This window comes from Sinocyclocheilus anshuiensis, unplaced genomic scaffold (assembly GCF_001515605.1).
Source record: "Sinocyclocheilus anshuiensis isolate Anshui unplaced genomic scaffold, SAMN03320099.WGS_v1.1 scaffold118, whole genome shotgun sequence".
Taxonomy (NCBI): Eukaryota; Metazoa; Chordata; class Actinopteri; order Cypriniformes; family Cyprinidae; genus Sinocyclocheilus; species Sinocyclocheilus anshuiensis.
In genome coordinates this window covers 158,925-173,596 of record NW_015546020.1, presented here as the reverse complement: position 1 = coordinate 173,596, position 14,672 = coordinate 158,925, and the positions used below count along the sequence as shown (strand labels likewise).

Genomic DNA, 14,672 nt, shown 5'->3' with positions numbered 1-14,672 from the left:
TGAATATTATAATAATTTTAATTAATGAATATATTTATTACCAAATAATAAAATCTAATATTAATTTATAATTTAATATTAATAAACTTCATATACTACACAAATAATTCTAGTTATTCTAGTAAATAGTTACGGTGACAAAGTACTTAAAGAGGGTGATAGAGTTTCAATGTATTACTATTCTGGATGCTGGATATAAACTGACTTTCACTAACTTTCTCAATAAGATTCTCAACAGACGAAACGGTTGCTCTTTCATGACAATAATTGAGCTGAAAGCGAAAACTGACTGTAGAAGAAGACAGTTTATGCTAATGTTGCGTCCCTCGTGGCGGCACTGACAACACACTTGAGTTGAATTACAAATTGCATTCTAATATATTTCAAAACAAAACATCATGCGCATTTGAGCTAGCATAGCTAAAAGCATTTGCGCTCATGCACTTACATAGGAAGTGTTTGAGGTCTTAGAGATCATGGACCGTCTCTGAAGCTTGAACATGAAATCTGTCTGCTTTCTGACTCTACACGCTCTAGTCATTTCATATTTTTTCTTTGCCTTTTATTCCCTGAACTTTTTAATATACAGATTTGCTCCTTCAAGTCCACCAGCATTAATCCTTCACCTGTTAAATATTCCACTTGGCTGGTGGAAAGAATATAACTAATTAAGCAATAAAATAGGCAGAAATTAACTTAGGTGTTAGTTGATTGTTTGTCAGCAAACAAGTAGATAAATCAACTGAAATGCTCTGGGTGTTTAACCTCGACACAAAGACAAGTCTGAAAGAGAGACAAAATCTGAAAGAAACGCAGTTCAACTGATCTCATTTCACACAGATCAAACGATCTTTGAAGATGAGTGAGGCGCTTTAAAAGATCTTGGAGTATTAGATGATCTGAATGTCACTGACTGACATCCAGACTCTTTCAGGTCACGTCATCTTAAATACTGCACTGCACAATAGAGAGATTGTACAAAATTCCTACTATTTAATAAAAGTAGTGCATAGTATATAGTGACAAATGTTTCAGAATAGCTGCAATTAGAAGATAATCACAGTAATCACATGACCTCACTACACTGCACCGCTATATAAATACAGCATCACTACTACTAGCACTCACATTTACGGCTGCAGTCTTTCAAAAATGATTTCACCAAACAGATGGTAAAGAAGGGGGGAGGGGACAGAACCATATCTTGAGGACTTATTAGGATTTTTAATTTTTTTTTGGCTTAGGACAGTAAGCAACCACCTAGCAACCAAGAAAAAAACACCTTAGCATGCTAAAACCACTCAGAAAGCCTCAGCAACCACATAGCAACATGATGACAGCCCTTCTGAATGCCTTAGCAACTCACTAATACCACTTGGAACACCTCAGCAACTGCATAGCAACATAATAAAGGCCTTAGCAACCACATAGCAAAACACTAAAACTACTCAGATCAACTTAGCGACTGCATAACACGATAAAATCCTTTCAGAACGCGTTAGCAACATGATGAAAAAAACACCTCAGCAACAAAGAAAAACACTCAGAACATTTTGGCAACCACATAGCAACATAAGTGTCACACAGAACGCCTTTAGCAACACACTAAAACCTCACAGAACACCTTAGCAACCACATGTCAACATTAGGCCACTTAGAATTAGTGGTCGACCGATATTGTTTTTTTGACAGCCGATGTCGATATCTTGGAAAGCAGGGTGGCAGATGACCAATATAAAGCCGATATTATTTTATTTATTTTAATTAATATTTAAGAAATATGAAATCATTTGAAAATTGATTAAATTAATTTGTAAAATAAACATACTTATACTTTAGATGACAAAGTATTTAATAAAAATATAATTAAAAAGGAAGTAAACTGTAACCAACAGAGCACTCAGTATTCTGGGAAGTTTATGTGAATCTTTTTTTTTCTTATTTTTTCAAATACGGCACAACTATAACGACATGTGAATAATCCCGCCCACTCTAAAGCGGTACTAAACTGTAGTGGAAACGCAAACCGAGCCGTGCCGTGCCGAGCCGAGTCGTACCACGCAGTGGAAAAGCGCCATATGATTCACACGGATCGACCGTCACGCAGAGCATACGCGATCATGCATGATACACATGCACACTTCACAAGATCTCACAACTGGATCCGACTGTTAACGACAACAGCAAACAAGAGGGAGAATGTGAGCACTGTGTGCACCTCAGGCACTGCTGTTCTCAGCGCCGTCAAAATAAAAGTCCCGCCTCGAACACATCGGACAAACAGAAAACTTATCGGCCGATGCCGATATTTAAAAAATGTCAAATATCGGCCGACCACTACTCAGAATGCCTAAGCAACCATGTAGCAACATGATAAAAACCACTCAAGACTGCCTTAGCAACTGCATAAAAACACACGAAAACCCATATAGAACACCTTAGCAACCACACAGCAACATAAAACCACTTGGAACATCTCAGCAACCACATAGCCACATGATAAAACCACTCGGAACCCTGGAAGCAGCAACATTATCAGAACAAGCACATTTTCTTCAGAAACTTTCTAGTTTTGCATTTAACATTCAGTGTTGAATAATTTTTGTCTGTCTAGGCTAATCAAACAACGAGTCAAGAAATAGATGCAAAAAAGTGTTTAATTTTTCCACACACACACACACACACAATTCCTAAGTAAAGTGTATTTGGAATCATTAACATATAACGCTGCTCAGATGTGACAGACTAAAGCGTGGTGGACTGAGGGTATTTTAAATTTAAGAGCATCACTTTTGCTTTGCCTGTGAATGTGATCGTCAGTGAAGCTTCTCTAATAGACTCAATGGCGTCGTGATGACATCTGCTAATGAATCCCAGAGAGAATAAAGCAGGAAAGTTCTGCCTGTCACGCCACGATAACTATCTACCTGAGCTGTCACTGCATCTTACTCAAGGCCACATCACAAGTACAATCTTCAAACAATAGCACGAATACTGATAATTCATAGCTGGTTGCATCCTAATATAACTACACTATCAATGTAAATACATACTTTACAAGTAAAGGGAAAGTACTGTGATGCTTTGTTGTGATATTGATACTTGATACCGCATACCCCCTTTTTGAAACATATGGTTTGCGTTTTCATGCAAGCATTAGAATCTACCTAAATTCATTGCCTTAAGTCATTTTTACTTCACTTTTAGGATCATGTACATTCCTCACCAATTAACTGCACTGAGGGGGCATTTACATGGCACCATTTTCAACAAAAAACTTTGTGCGTTTTGATCATTCGTTTACACGACAACAGCGTTTTGAGGGCCTGGAAACGGCAACTTTTGAAAGCGTGTTTCAAAGTGCAAGTTTTTGAAAATGATTAATCTCCATGTAAACTAAAAAATGCACAATTGTGAAAACTGTGATGTCACGCGTATGCATATTACGTGTTCAGTCTATAGGTATGTGTGCAGGTGCGTGTATCTTTACAAAATGACATCGCCAACTACTGGCCTGGCATGAATAAGCCAGAGTGTTTACTCGTTTTCATGGATCCGTGTGAACAGGGATCTATTTGACAACACTGTCACCTCTATGCAAAATTTCTCAAAAACACAAGGAACAATTTCTCCATTTTAAGTATATTGTTGTCATGTAAACACCCTCAAAAACCAAGGTTGTTTACTGGCATCAGTGGTTCCATGAAGAACCTTTAACATCCAAGGAAACTTTCCATTCCATAAAAGGTCCTTTACAGCAAAAAAAAAAAGAGAGAGAGAGGCTCTTTAGATTTTTAAAATGTTCTTCACACTAAGAAAAAAATTGTTCTTTGGGGAACCCAAATTGCTGCTTCTATGTGGATTGCTTTTACCCTAATCTTATATACTATTTAGGAAATATAGTATGCAAATTGTTCATCTGACTGGCCATTGAGTCAAATAGTTGGCTGTGTTTGCAAGCAAGGAGTTAGTAGTGGAAACTTTGCCTAGATGCTCTCCCAGTTCCCATGGCAATTGGGTTCCAGTTGGTTGCTATGTGCTATCTGTAGTCACGTTACCTCAGCGATGCCTTTATAGAGGAAAATATGCGAACAACAGACTGATGAGCTAACCAAAAGTTCTTCTATGCCTTATATGTTACACTGAAATTATTTCAGGATAGAAAAATATCTAAAATATTTCTCCTACACAACAGTGAGGTTAAATGGGGAGTAAGTGGAGATGTTTTCTGTCCTCTTCGTGTAAGATGATTCTTCTGAGAAAAATGTCTCATTGTGTCTCCACAAGACACCAAAATCTACACTCAAGAGCATAAACATAAATTAACAGCCACATTCCACTTGCTAGAACGTCACCCAAAGTCTTATGTTTGTTTTGACCCCAAACTTGGCTCATTTCAGAACCCTAAATGCTTATATGAACAGACCAAACCAAAATGTCAAAGAACAGGCATGTAGCTTCAATCTGGAACTGACATATGAGCTGTTTATTCATGAATAAACAGCACACCAGAAAGCCTTCAAATGCAATATACGTCCAAAAGGTAATCTAGCCAAGTGAATATTAGTTGAGCATGACTTTTCAATGAAAATCTAAACCTGACATTAATTATTCATTCCTGCCAAATGTGTTGTTATTGAAAAGCGATGAGACCGATTGTACTGCCAATAGAGACACTGATGTGTTCAATGAGTTCTGGAGCAGCTCTGATCGCAGAGTGACAATCACAGTCCTGAGAGAAGAATCCAAACTCAGAGCAGAACTTCTGCTTCTCTAATGGCTGCACTTTCGCCACAAGCACAACACATGGTGTTATCAGTTACATCGAATCAATGATGATTCACTTCAGTCCTCGCTGGGGCTTTCAACACCTGAGGGGATGAAATAATTTTTCATTTGCAGACAGGCAAGTCAACCTTCTAACTCTCCTCTCATTTTCAACGAGGCAGAATGTTTACAGCTTATGTTTTCAACTCCCATCAAAGCTAAAATACCGATTTGGATTGAATTACAAGGAGTGTATGACTACAGTCAAATTCTGACAAACAATAGTCAGACTTCAGAGAATCATACAGACTTGAGATAAAACAGATAATTTATCTCTGTCAAGTCAACAACGAAAGATCATTTCTGTTTCCATGCGTTTGCTAGGAGACTGCTTTTCAAAACCATCTGAGTAATATTAAATAGTGTAATATTCACAATATAAGCTTCAACCAATACAAAATCTTTCAAATACCACCTCCAATTAGCTCAGAAAAACAGCTCAAATATGAAATGCCACAAAAGTAAACCAGAGTAAATAAAAGGCAAAATCGTTTCTTTTAAGTTCTCAATCAGACAGTGTTGAGACAAACCTTATCAAATGTTATGGAACCACAACATTGGTTGAAAAATATAAAATATATGCTTCCCTAAACTTGGTGTAATATGTAAGTATGTAGGCTATAATAACTCAGAATATATATTAGTATATATTATTCAAAATATAACCTTTAACATATCCAAACAAATCTTTTGGGGTCTTTGAGCTTACAATTGGTCCTCATAAATTATAACAGAAAAACTATGAAAAGCTCAAATAGGGAACTAAATGAAGAAACAATCTCCGGGTTCATGGTGCGATATTTTGCCAGAATTAACAAACGTATTAGCTGCTATAAAACTGCTTACATGTTCCCTGAATTAAGTTCTAGAGCTTGACAGTTGTGGCTTCACATAAAATCAAAGAAAATGGTGACAACCGTTAGTAGTCACTACATTTCTGTTTACATTACCTTAAAACCAATGTTTCTTGGTGCACTTTTTAGTTTTTAAATATTTTTCTAAAAACATAAGAATAATGTAGTCGTGATGTATTGTCCCACCACCACCAACAACAATAATAACGCACGTGGATTCAATTATAGCGTTACTAACTTGCCACAGAAACTAATCATATCTGAGTAAAATCTCTCTAGTAACACGTTTGTTCTGTGGCTGTTATTAAACAACCATTGTCCTTCTCATTTTCTCCTTTTAAAGTGTGTTTAACTGGATACACAACTCACCTGCCGTTTAACAGCGCGAGCAGCTCGCCCGCGTGGTACAGGTCGTTGCGCGTCACGCGGCCGAAGCGGAAAGAGTTCAGGTTGCAGAAGGTAATGGCGGGAAACGCCATCATTGGTGCCGTGACCTCGTCCAGCTTGGTGACATGGGGGTACTGGAAGTAAAACTTGATGCGGTCCACGGAAACAAGCACCAGGAACGAAAACGAACCCATGAAAAACATTATCCAGATGCATCGTTTGATGCACTGGCGTTCATAACTGAACATGTGCGAGATGCCATGGAGCGTGGACCTGCTGGCAAAAACTTCAATGGGCGCGGGCTGGTCGCAGTCCAGATTGTCTTCAGACTCTGTTTTAATATCCATGTTTCTTGAAGTTTAAAAGCTCTTTGAATGAAGTATATTTGAATGAAGTAATATTTAGAAGGATGGAAGAACTTCAAGCCCTTAGATGCTCAGCTGATCTTTATGAGGAGGTGCATAGATGGACCTAGTGACACTATATAGATGCTAAAAGCAGTTACAACGACCCATGCAACATCTTCATGATGGTTATTTTGCAAGTTTGTGCAATTTAAAGTTAAATGGGTCCTATTTCTACTCGATTTAACCCGTTCGTTTGATGTAAGGTGTATTCAGATTGATTCAGTCATAATAAATCATATTTCTGACTTGAATAAAGCCTGTAAAGTTATATATCACCACATGACGCACAGTTTGGCTCCTCAAACTAGCTATAAAAAAAAAAACAGTAAATAACTCAGCTCCAAAAATACAAACGGTTACAGATTATTCTGGCAATATAAGCATTTATTCCTCCGAACTCCTCAGGATCTTCACTACAATAAGGCGCGAGTACCGTCAATTCATCTCCAGTCGAATCAGCGAAATGTACATAAAAACAAGCGCGATGATATTTGCATACATCCCCGTAAAATGTCAGAGACGACAGAAACGCATCGCTCGATGTAAAGAGAATGTCTTCACATCCATACACAACACCGAAACATCCGCGGTGTCAGAACGGCTCGGATTGTGTTTCAAGCTCGATACAATAAGCGATCCGCAAATCCAACTTCACCACACGCGCTGGTACGAACTACAACACAGATGCTCTCTGGATGTTGGCATCACTAAAATGTCCCCTTCTTTAATTAATGCAGCACGGCACGCGTTTCCATATCAGATAAAGTCTTCCGTTGTAAGTTATATAGTCCCCTTTCGTCCAGGGGGTTCAGATGTAGACAGACGCGTCGGGAATGAACGCTGCACACTGCGACGAAGCCTTCATCCAAGTGCTCCACTGTCTGTCTGAGCATCACTGACCCGATCATTTCTTAAGAGAGAGGGAGAGAGAGAGTGAGCGATATTATTATAACATTGCATATCTTTATTGTGATTTTACTGTCATATCGTTATGCATCATATATTTTATTATGAATTATAGAGTTTTTATTATTATTATTATTTACAATTTGTTTTACCTTTTGTTCTTTAATGTCAAAACTGTATTTCATTTTCCTTTTGTATTATTTCTGCACTTTATTATTCACATTAAAACAAAAACGTTTTTATTTATTCTTATTAAAATTATGTATTTTGTATATTTTACGTAATCTGTATTATTATATTAGAATAATTATGTCATTTTTAAAATTTCTCTTTATGTATCATTTTGTTTTAATATTATTCTTTTGTCTTTTTCTGTAAATTACTGTGTATATTTCCTTTTGTTAGATAATGCAATAAAAATTCCCCATGATGAGACCATAAATATACACTACAGCTACTAATGTCAGAACAAGCTACATAATCAAAGTGATGCACAGTTATTACATGGGCGATTCTATAATTGCAGGTACATTTGGTGTACGAAGTCATTATTTTTTTCTGCTTTTTTTCAAATGGTTATATTTTAATAATTTGTTACTTATTGTTATGAATTACAAGATGTTACAGTCAATAACAACATTATAATTTGTGTAAAAAGTGTCTTAAATAGCTCAAAATCATGCTTTCTTGTTGTCCGAATGAGTCAGTGCATTTTTTCCATCATGTATCATTGTGTAATCAAAATACTTTTCTTTTTGTAATATTTCATTAATTGTATTTATAAAATCCCTAAATACTAATTTACTTAATTCTACAACATTAAATTGTTTAAAAATAACTTTTTTCTTATAAAAATGTTTGTCCATAAATCTTGCGTCAACTCTGTTACCGTACCATATTTTGCCTTTAGATTGGTGGAATTATCTCCCACAACTATGTAAGATACAGGAAATTATGACACTTTCCCTCACTGATAAGATCTGAAGCACTGAAAAGTCTGTGTGCTCTCTCTAAGAAAATATTTTAATCTAAAAAGTTCTTATACCAAGAGTTATTTTGAAGAACGTCAACGCTGTTACCACAATATCAAAAAGAAAACAAAATGTATTACTGATCACAAATTGGGTTATTTAAAGGTATTTTAATCATGATTTCATTAGCGCCATGTGCTCTTAGCATTTATGCTAGTAAGTGGAGTTTTTGGCAAAAAATAAAGAAAATTGTCAATTATGTTAGTCAAACTCTGTTACCAAGGTAGAGTAACAATGCTGACAATGTGGTAACAGAATTGACAGAACTGTCCGATGGAATGGATGGTAAAAAATATACAATTGTTGTTTAAAATCTCATAAACATTATTGAGATATGATGCACCCTTTTAATATTTCAACAACATTTCTCTATTTTTACTGGATATTGTATATAATACATTTTCAGATGAAAACTATTTGCTCCAAGCGGACAATTCTGTGAAGACATAGGTATTTTTTTTATTTTAAAGGTATGCATAGGTCAAATATTATCTCAGTTCCAAATGTTGGAATATAAAGACTGTTTGTCTAATGATACAAGAAGGATTTTTCCTTTTATGATTTATTGTTATTTCTGCACATTGGCTAATTTGTCCGTAACAGAGTTGACAAACAATACAATAAAGACATCTGTTTTTTCATTAAAAGTAAAAAATGGAAGTAACTTGTGTTTGGCAAGCACTGAATTATTAAAATTGAATATGTTTTCAATAAGATACTGGAAAGAATTTCTGTTAGTGAAGAGTTTTTTTTTCTCTTAACTTTATGAAATGCCAAATGTATCTCCAATTATAGAATCACCCACATATATCTGAATGGACAGTCCTGTTGACCAGGAGATGCTTGAGTGATAAATGAGTATGTACAGAAAGACTGATCAGTATTATTTGAGAAACTTACAGCCGAGGGGTGAAAGGGAATCTACCCATGAAATTACACTGAGTGCGTTTTAATCCAGGTTTGTGACAGTATTGGCTAACGCTGGGTGTCGCTGTCACTGACTGAATCAATAGCGCTGATGATGTGGCCCACAGCTGATTATCAACTTTCAGAGACATGCTTAAAGTGTCAATCTGTTAATGGACTCGCATGAACTCCACAAACTGAAGCGAAACCCCTCAGAGCTTAACAGTCTGTCCAGGTATGTGTCTGTTTGTGACCTGGTTCACTTTGGAGTCTATAAAAGAGGGTTGAAAATGATCTGGATGTTTATTGATCCATTATGAGGATGTGGAATATGAAACCAGACGCCTGAAGTGAGGTGAGGGGTTATTCCCATGAGTCACTGAATAAGTACTGTGACCATATAGGACTGTATATCATATGCGTGCCTAAGGCCGGAAACATAAGCAAGTATGCATTATGTTCGATTTTATGATATATAATTCAATCTCGGGTCACCAGCACATTGCCTACTCACAGCACATGTGTAGTAACCACAAGGTCATGTCTGTGAAGGAAAACCAGTTTCTAAGAAATCTAATAAAGCCTCAAATCATTCAGCATCATAACAGTGCATACTTTCTGAGCAGGTTTTGGTTTAGAAGGCAAACAGGTATCTCAAATCATCAAACCATCTGTTTGTTGCAGCTCCCATCGTGCTCCACTTGCGCCATAACACATGTCTACAGACGCTCTGCATGACAAATTAAATGATTCGTGCACCAAAGCGAAGATAGGCAGGTAATGAAGGTGACGGAATGCTGATAGCAAATGGAAAGAGTTTATCAACAGCGTCCTGGGAGATTTTACAGGACATCTGCTACCGAGAAATGAAGCGCAAATGACATGAGGAAAGAAGAGTGCCATGGAAGATAGACTCCAGAAATCAACTGGATCGTCAAGGGGCAGGAAATGGATTATTACAGTTTTTCTCAATTGCTTTGGCTCAAATACAAATGTTCATATACTTTATTTTCTATGTACTATTGACTCTTCTCAACAAATATCAGATTTTTATAAAACCTTCATTTCCATGGTTGACTGTCATGGTGAAAAAACAACTAAACATTTTGACCAGTGTGGCTCACACGATGACAAAAATACTTTATATTTTGGTGGCCTTGGCCAAATTACTGACACGATAACTAGGGTTTGAAGCATGAATGAAATGTTTTGGGTGAGTAACTACATTTTGCAGACATGCAATAAAGTTCTGAAGTTCCAGCAAACAGTTGTGACATTTGCACTCACAGTTTAGAGAATGTTTTCGAAAAATGTGCCAAAGCAATTGAGAAAAACTGTAAAAGCATAGTTACTTAGAACTTGTGACCTTTTGCCGTAGGGATGTTATAGAGCATAATCTTCACAGGAAAAAAAAACTGTCAGTACGCAAAATAAGCTCGAGCACTTGAGCTAAAGTGGAAAAACTGCTAGCAGAGCAGATTAAAGTTGAAGCGCACTGCCAGTAAAGCAGATGTTGAAGCCGTGGCCTAGCAGTTAGAATTAATTTATTAATAAATCCTAATATTTATTTATTAGTAATAAATGTTAGCAGCTATTTAATAGATTTACAAAATTTTTTCATCATATACTGTATATACTAAGGGAACTTACCATTAACCAATTAACAGGCTTTTGCCATATTTTTACAGACTTTTACCGTTAAAATTACAATAATTTTATACAGTGTGGGTGTCATGAAGCAACTTACAAGATGCTAGTTCCCAAAGAGTTCCCAAACTAACTTTTAAAAGGAACTCAGAAAACTTCACATTCACATTAGACTTAAAGTGTTGATTCGACTTAAAAGGATTTCCTGTCTAATGCACAACATTAATATTACAGCATCCATCTATTATTTACATTTGAAATAATGGCTCATAATTGAGAAATTGCGGTTTCCCACCAAAGTATCGGAAGTACATGCAATTTGGCAGATTTCCTCACAATGTCCCATAGTCAATGCATGCCAACTTTTGTGAAGTCTGAACATTGTTCTCACAAGATACAGGTCGATTACTCATTATGGACCACACCCAAAAACATTTCAGCCAATATCTGCTAAACAATTAAATGAATCAACAATTCTTTTAATAACGTTTTGTCAGGGGCATCTCAAGATTAAGCACACCCAATGACAACACGTTCCTGTGTTGAACCATTCCTTTGCATGTCGTTGACCTAGTAACTCTAATTATCATCCAGTAGAGAATATTTTATTTAAATTGGAACCAGATCTGAAAAACAAATGCGTAAACGACTGCTTCACTTCGCTCCATGCTGAGAGAATTCAAGCAGATGCGGCCTTTTCACAGCCTGCCAGATCTCAGGGAACGGGATCTGAGATGAATGAACTCACGTCTGCTCGAACCCCATGTGGCAATTTTAGGAGTCCAAGAAGCAAAAAGGCTGTTGACCCCACTGTGTTGTAACCTCATGCATTGACAAACCACAAGCCAGGAAGCATGTCCAAAAAACTGTCTTCTTGTCATTCCGACTGGCCGTAGTTGAGGGAATGTTGGCCGACCCTTGAGGGATGGACAGATGGACGATTAGCTATAATGAGGTCCAGCAGGGTTCAGTGTGACAGAGCAAAAACAAGAGGCACATGCAGAAACATCCAAGGACGTACTTGTCTCCAGGAAAGTGCAAGTCATTTGATATCTTCTGTTTTGGGGGAAAGGTTCAAACCCAGAATGTTCTGCATCAACACTATAGCTTTGTTCAGCGTACTATTCACACAACATGAAGCTGTGCAAGCTGAATAACGATACTACTGTCTTTAATAGGGCAGCTTATTGCTTAACTGAACTTGTTTCATAAAGAACGAACTTTATACAGTTGTTGAACTGAACTGAACCAACACTAGACTGACTGGAACTGAATAATGACAGTACTATTCACATAACATGAAGCTGTGCAAGCTGAATAACGATACTACTGTCTTTAATAGGGCATCTTATTGCTTAACTGAACTTGTTTCATAAAGAACGAACTTTATACAGTTGTTGAACTGAACTGAACCAACACTGGACTGACTGGAACTGAATAATGACACTACTGTCTCGAATTTTGGATTTGCTTCCTGTTTGAAGTTTGCGTCAGTTTGATTCAGTTACTAAAGCTGCTTTGAAACAATCTCTACTGAATAAAGCACTATAAAAATGAAGGTGATTTGACTTGACACAGCATGTGAGTTTTGTGTCTGCATAGATTACCCTAACATTTGACAAAAAGTGACGTATACAACAGAGGACATTGTGTGAGATACTGAAAATGTTGAACATTTCATACTTGTAAAAAAGACTTTTACACAAAATCAAACTAAAACTAGACGTGGTAGTTTTGTGGTAAATGAACAAAACAGCCTGAAAATGAATGAATTTTACGAACTTAAGTAATACAATACATGAAATTAACCTTTGATCTCTACAACGCAAACATCTCAACTTGATTAATAGCTATTTGGTTCTTGAATTGCTGTTCTTTGGAGATTTTTTAAAACCAGAACATAGATTATCTTCTAAAGAACATATGAAAGAACAAAAACAGAAACCTTAAATTGTACTTCCAGTGCATTGAACTTTTATTTTTAATGCAAAACAGTCCGCCATTTGTTCTTCTGAGGACTGGGGCCTTTTGCTGGTGAGGCTGAATGAATGTCCAAAATCACTCTGCTATGCATTTCCATGTTCAGCTCTTTGACAACTGTTCGCTCTGTTCATGATAGAGGAATGTTCATCTGTAGGTCAACAACTCACACACATGCTTATGGAATTCATGAGGAAGAGCATTAACTCACACAGATCTGCACTTAGGGCAACTACCACTGTCAAAAGCAGATCTTTATGGGACTTTGTGGGTTGTTCTGAAGATATTTTTTGTGAAATGCTGAAATGTACCAGATCATTCTACTATTGCTGGTTTGTAATTACAGTTAGTGGGGAAGCAATCCGAATTGCCCTGCCATGTGAGTCTGATCAGAGTAATATAGGGCTTTAACTTATGCCATTTCCAACATCTGTTTGAGATACTTCATATTAGTTTTTCATCAAAGCTGTACGAGCACAACTTAACAGTCAGAAGTTCACTCACCTTTGCCTTTTCATTATTACTTCATGCATGTCTTGAGTTTGCTGAGAAATGAATTATGAAGGTGTTTTAATGAAATACATGTGTTTTAATTAAATACCACACGTTCTGTCCTCCTGAATTGTGTTGTCATTATTTCTTTCGGGTACAGTTCCATTTCAATTTTCAGCTTTTCAAGCGAGTAATTCATAATTCAATAAATATTCATTTATGTTCTACTAATAAAATAAGATGCCTGGATGCTAAATTAGCACTTGGGCATGATGTTTGTGTGCAAAACAGCATCCATTTAGACTTCAGGATCAATTGCTAACCTGATGCAAGGCAAACATAATACCAGGAACTTTCTAAAGACTGGTTGTTGTGCAACTCCTGTGAACATAATAGCTTGTTTTGCCAATTAAGTGTTAAATTGGTTAAAATTAGCAATTTAATTAGCAAAGTGGACTTTATAAAGAAGAAACTAATGACAGAACTCAAAGACACTGGTTTGTTAGTTTTTCCACCAGGCTTACTAACTATATTAACCAGCAAGACTAGATTGGTTGAACAGCTTCACCAGAAAGAATATGATGGTTCGTCAGCTACTGTACGTGTTGCCAGTCCTCTGGCAAAACAAGTGCTAAACCATATATATTATGAGCTGTTTAATTTTATTTTAAAATATTTATATGTCATGCACTCTTTTTTTCTTACAGTGTAAATACTAAATACATATACAATTAATGATTCATAGAAAGTGCTGTCAAATACACTGTGTATTCAGGCTGTTATCTTTTCTTAAAGGTGACATATCATGAAAATCTGACTTTTCCATGTTTTAAGTGCTATAATCAGGTCCCTGCTGCAACCACCAACCAAGGAAACGTGAAAGAGATTAACCCAGTAACTTTGTTTCGGGAAGCCTTTTTCTGCAAGCTTCTGAAAAAACGAGCGTGTCTGATTTAGCTCCCTTGGTGACGTGGCAAATGGATCTCATTATAATATTACCACCCCTTAATCTGTAAGTTTACACCCACGGCACCATTATTTTGATTTCGCAAGCGATAACGGTGTAATGCCATGGCGAAAGTTTGAGCAAAACATGGTAACTGTTCTGCCTTTGTCTGAACAGACGAGCACAGAATTACACACTATTTAGAGTCCCAGCCTCAGAGGACACAACAGAGCAGTGGATTTATTGATTTATTTAATGTATATTGCTGCTGCCACACAGATCTAAAATA

At 36.6% G+C, this 14,672-nt stretch overlaps 1 protein-coding gene across 2 annotated transcripts in view; it reads right to left on the bottom strand.

Annotated features, from left to right (window-relative positions):
- The window catches only part of asic1b (acid-sensing (proton-gated) ion channel 1b), a 205,786-nt gene extending 192,300 nt beyond the window's left edge, over window positions 1–13,486 (bottom strand). The window contains exons 1-3 of one of the 2 annotated variants that reach the window (XM_016499609.1): window positions 13,450–13,479; window positions 10,671–10,715; window positions 6,051–7,385 (exon numbers count right to left, since the gene is read on the bottom strand). In XM_016499609.1, coding sequence (XP_016355095.1) covers window positions 6,051–6,415 — 365 coding nt within the window. In that variant the 5' untranslated portion in view covers window positions 6,416–7,385; window positions 10,671–10,715; window positions 13,450–13,479. Of the gene's footprint in view, window positions 1–6,050; window positions 7,386–10,670; window positions 10,716–13,449 lie in introns of both variants that reach the window. The other variant, XM_016499608.1, reaches the window with a different exon arrangement.
- Window positions 13,487–14,672: the final 1,186 nt, after the last annotated feature.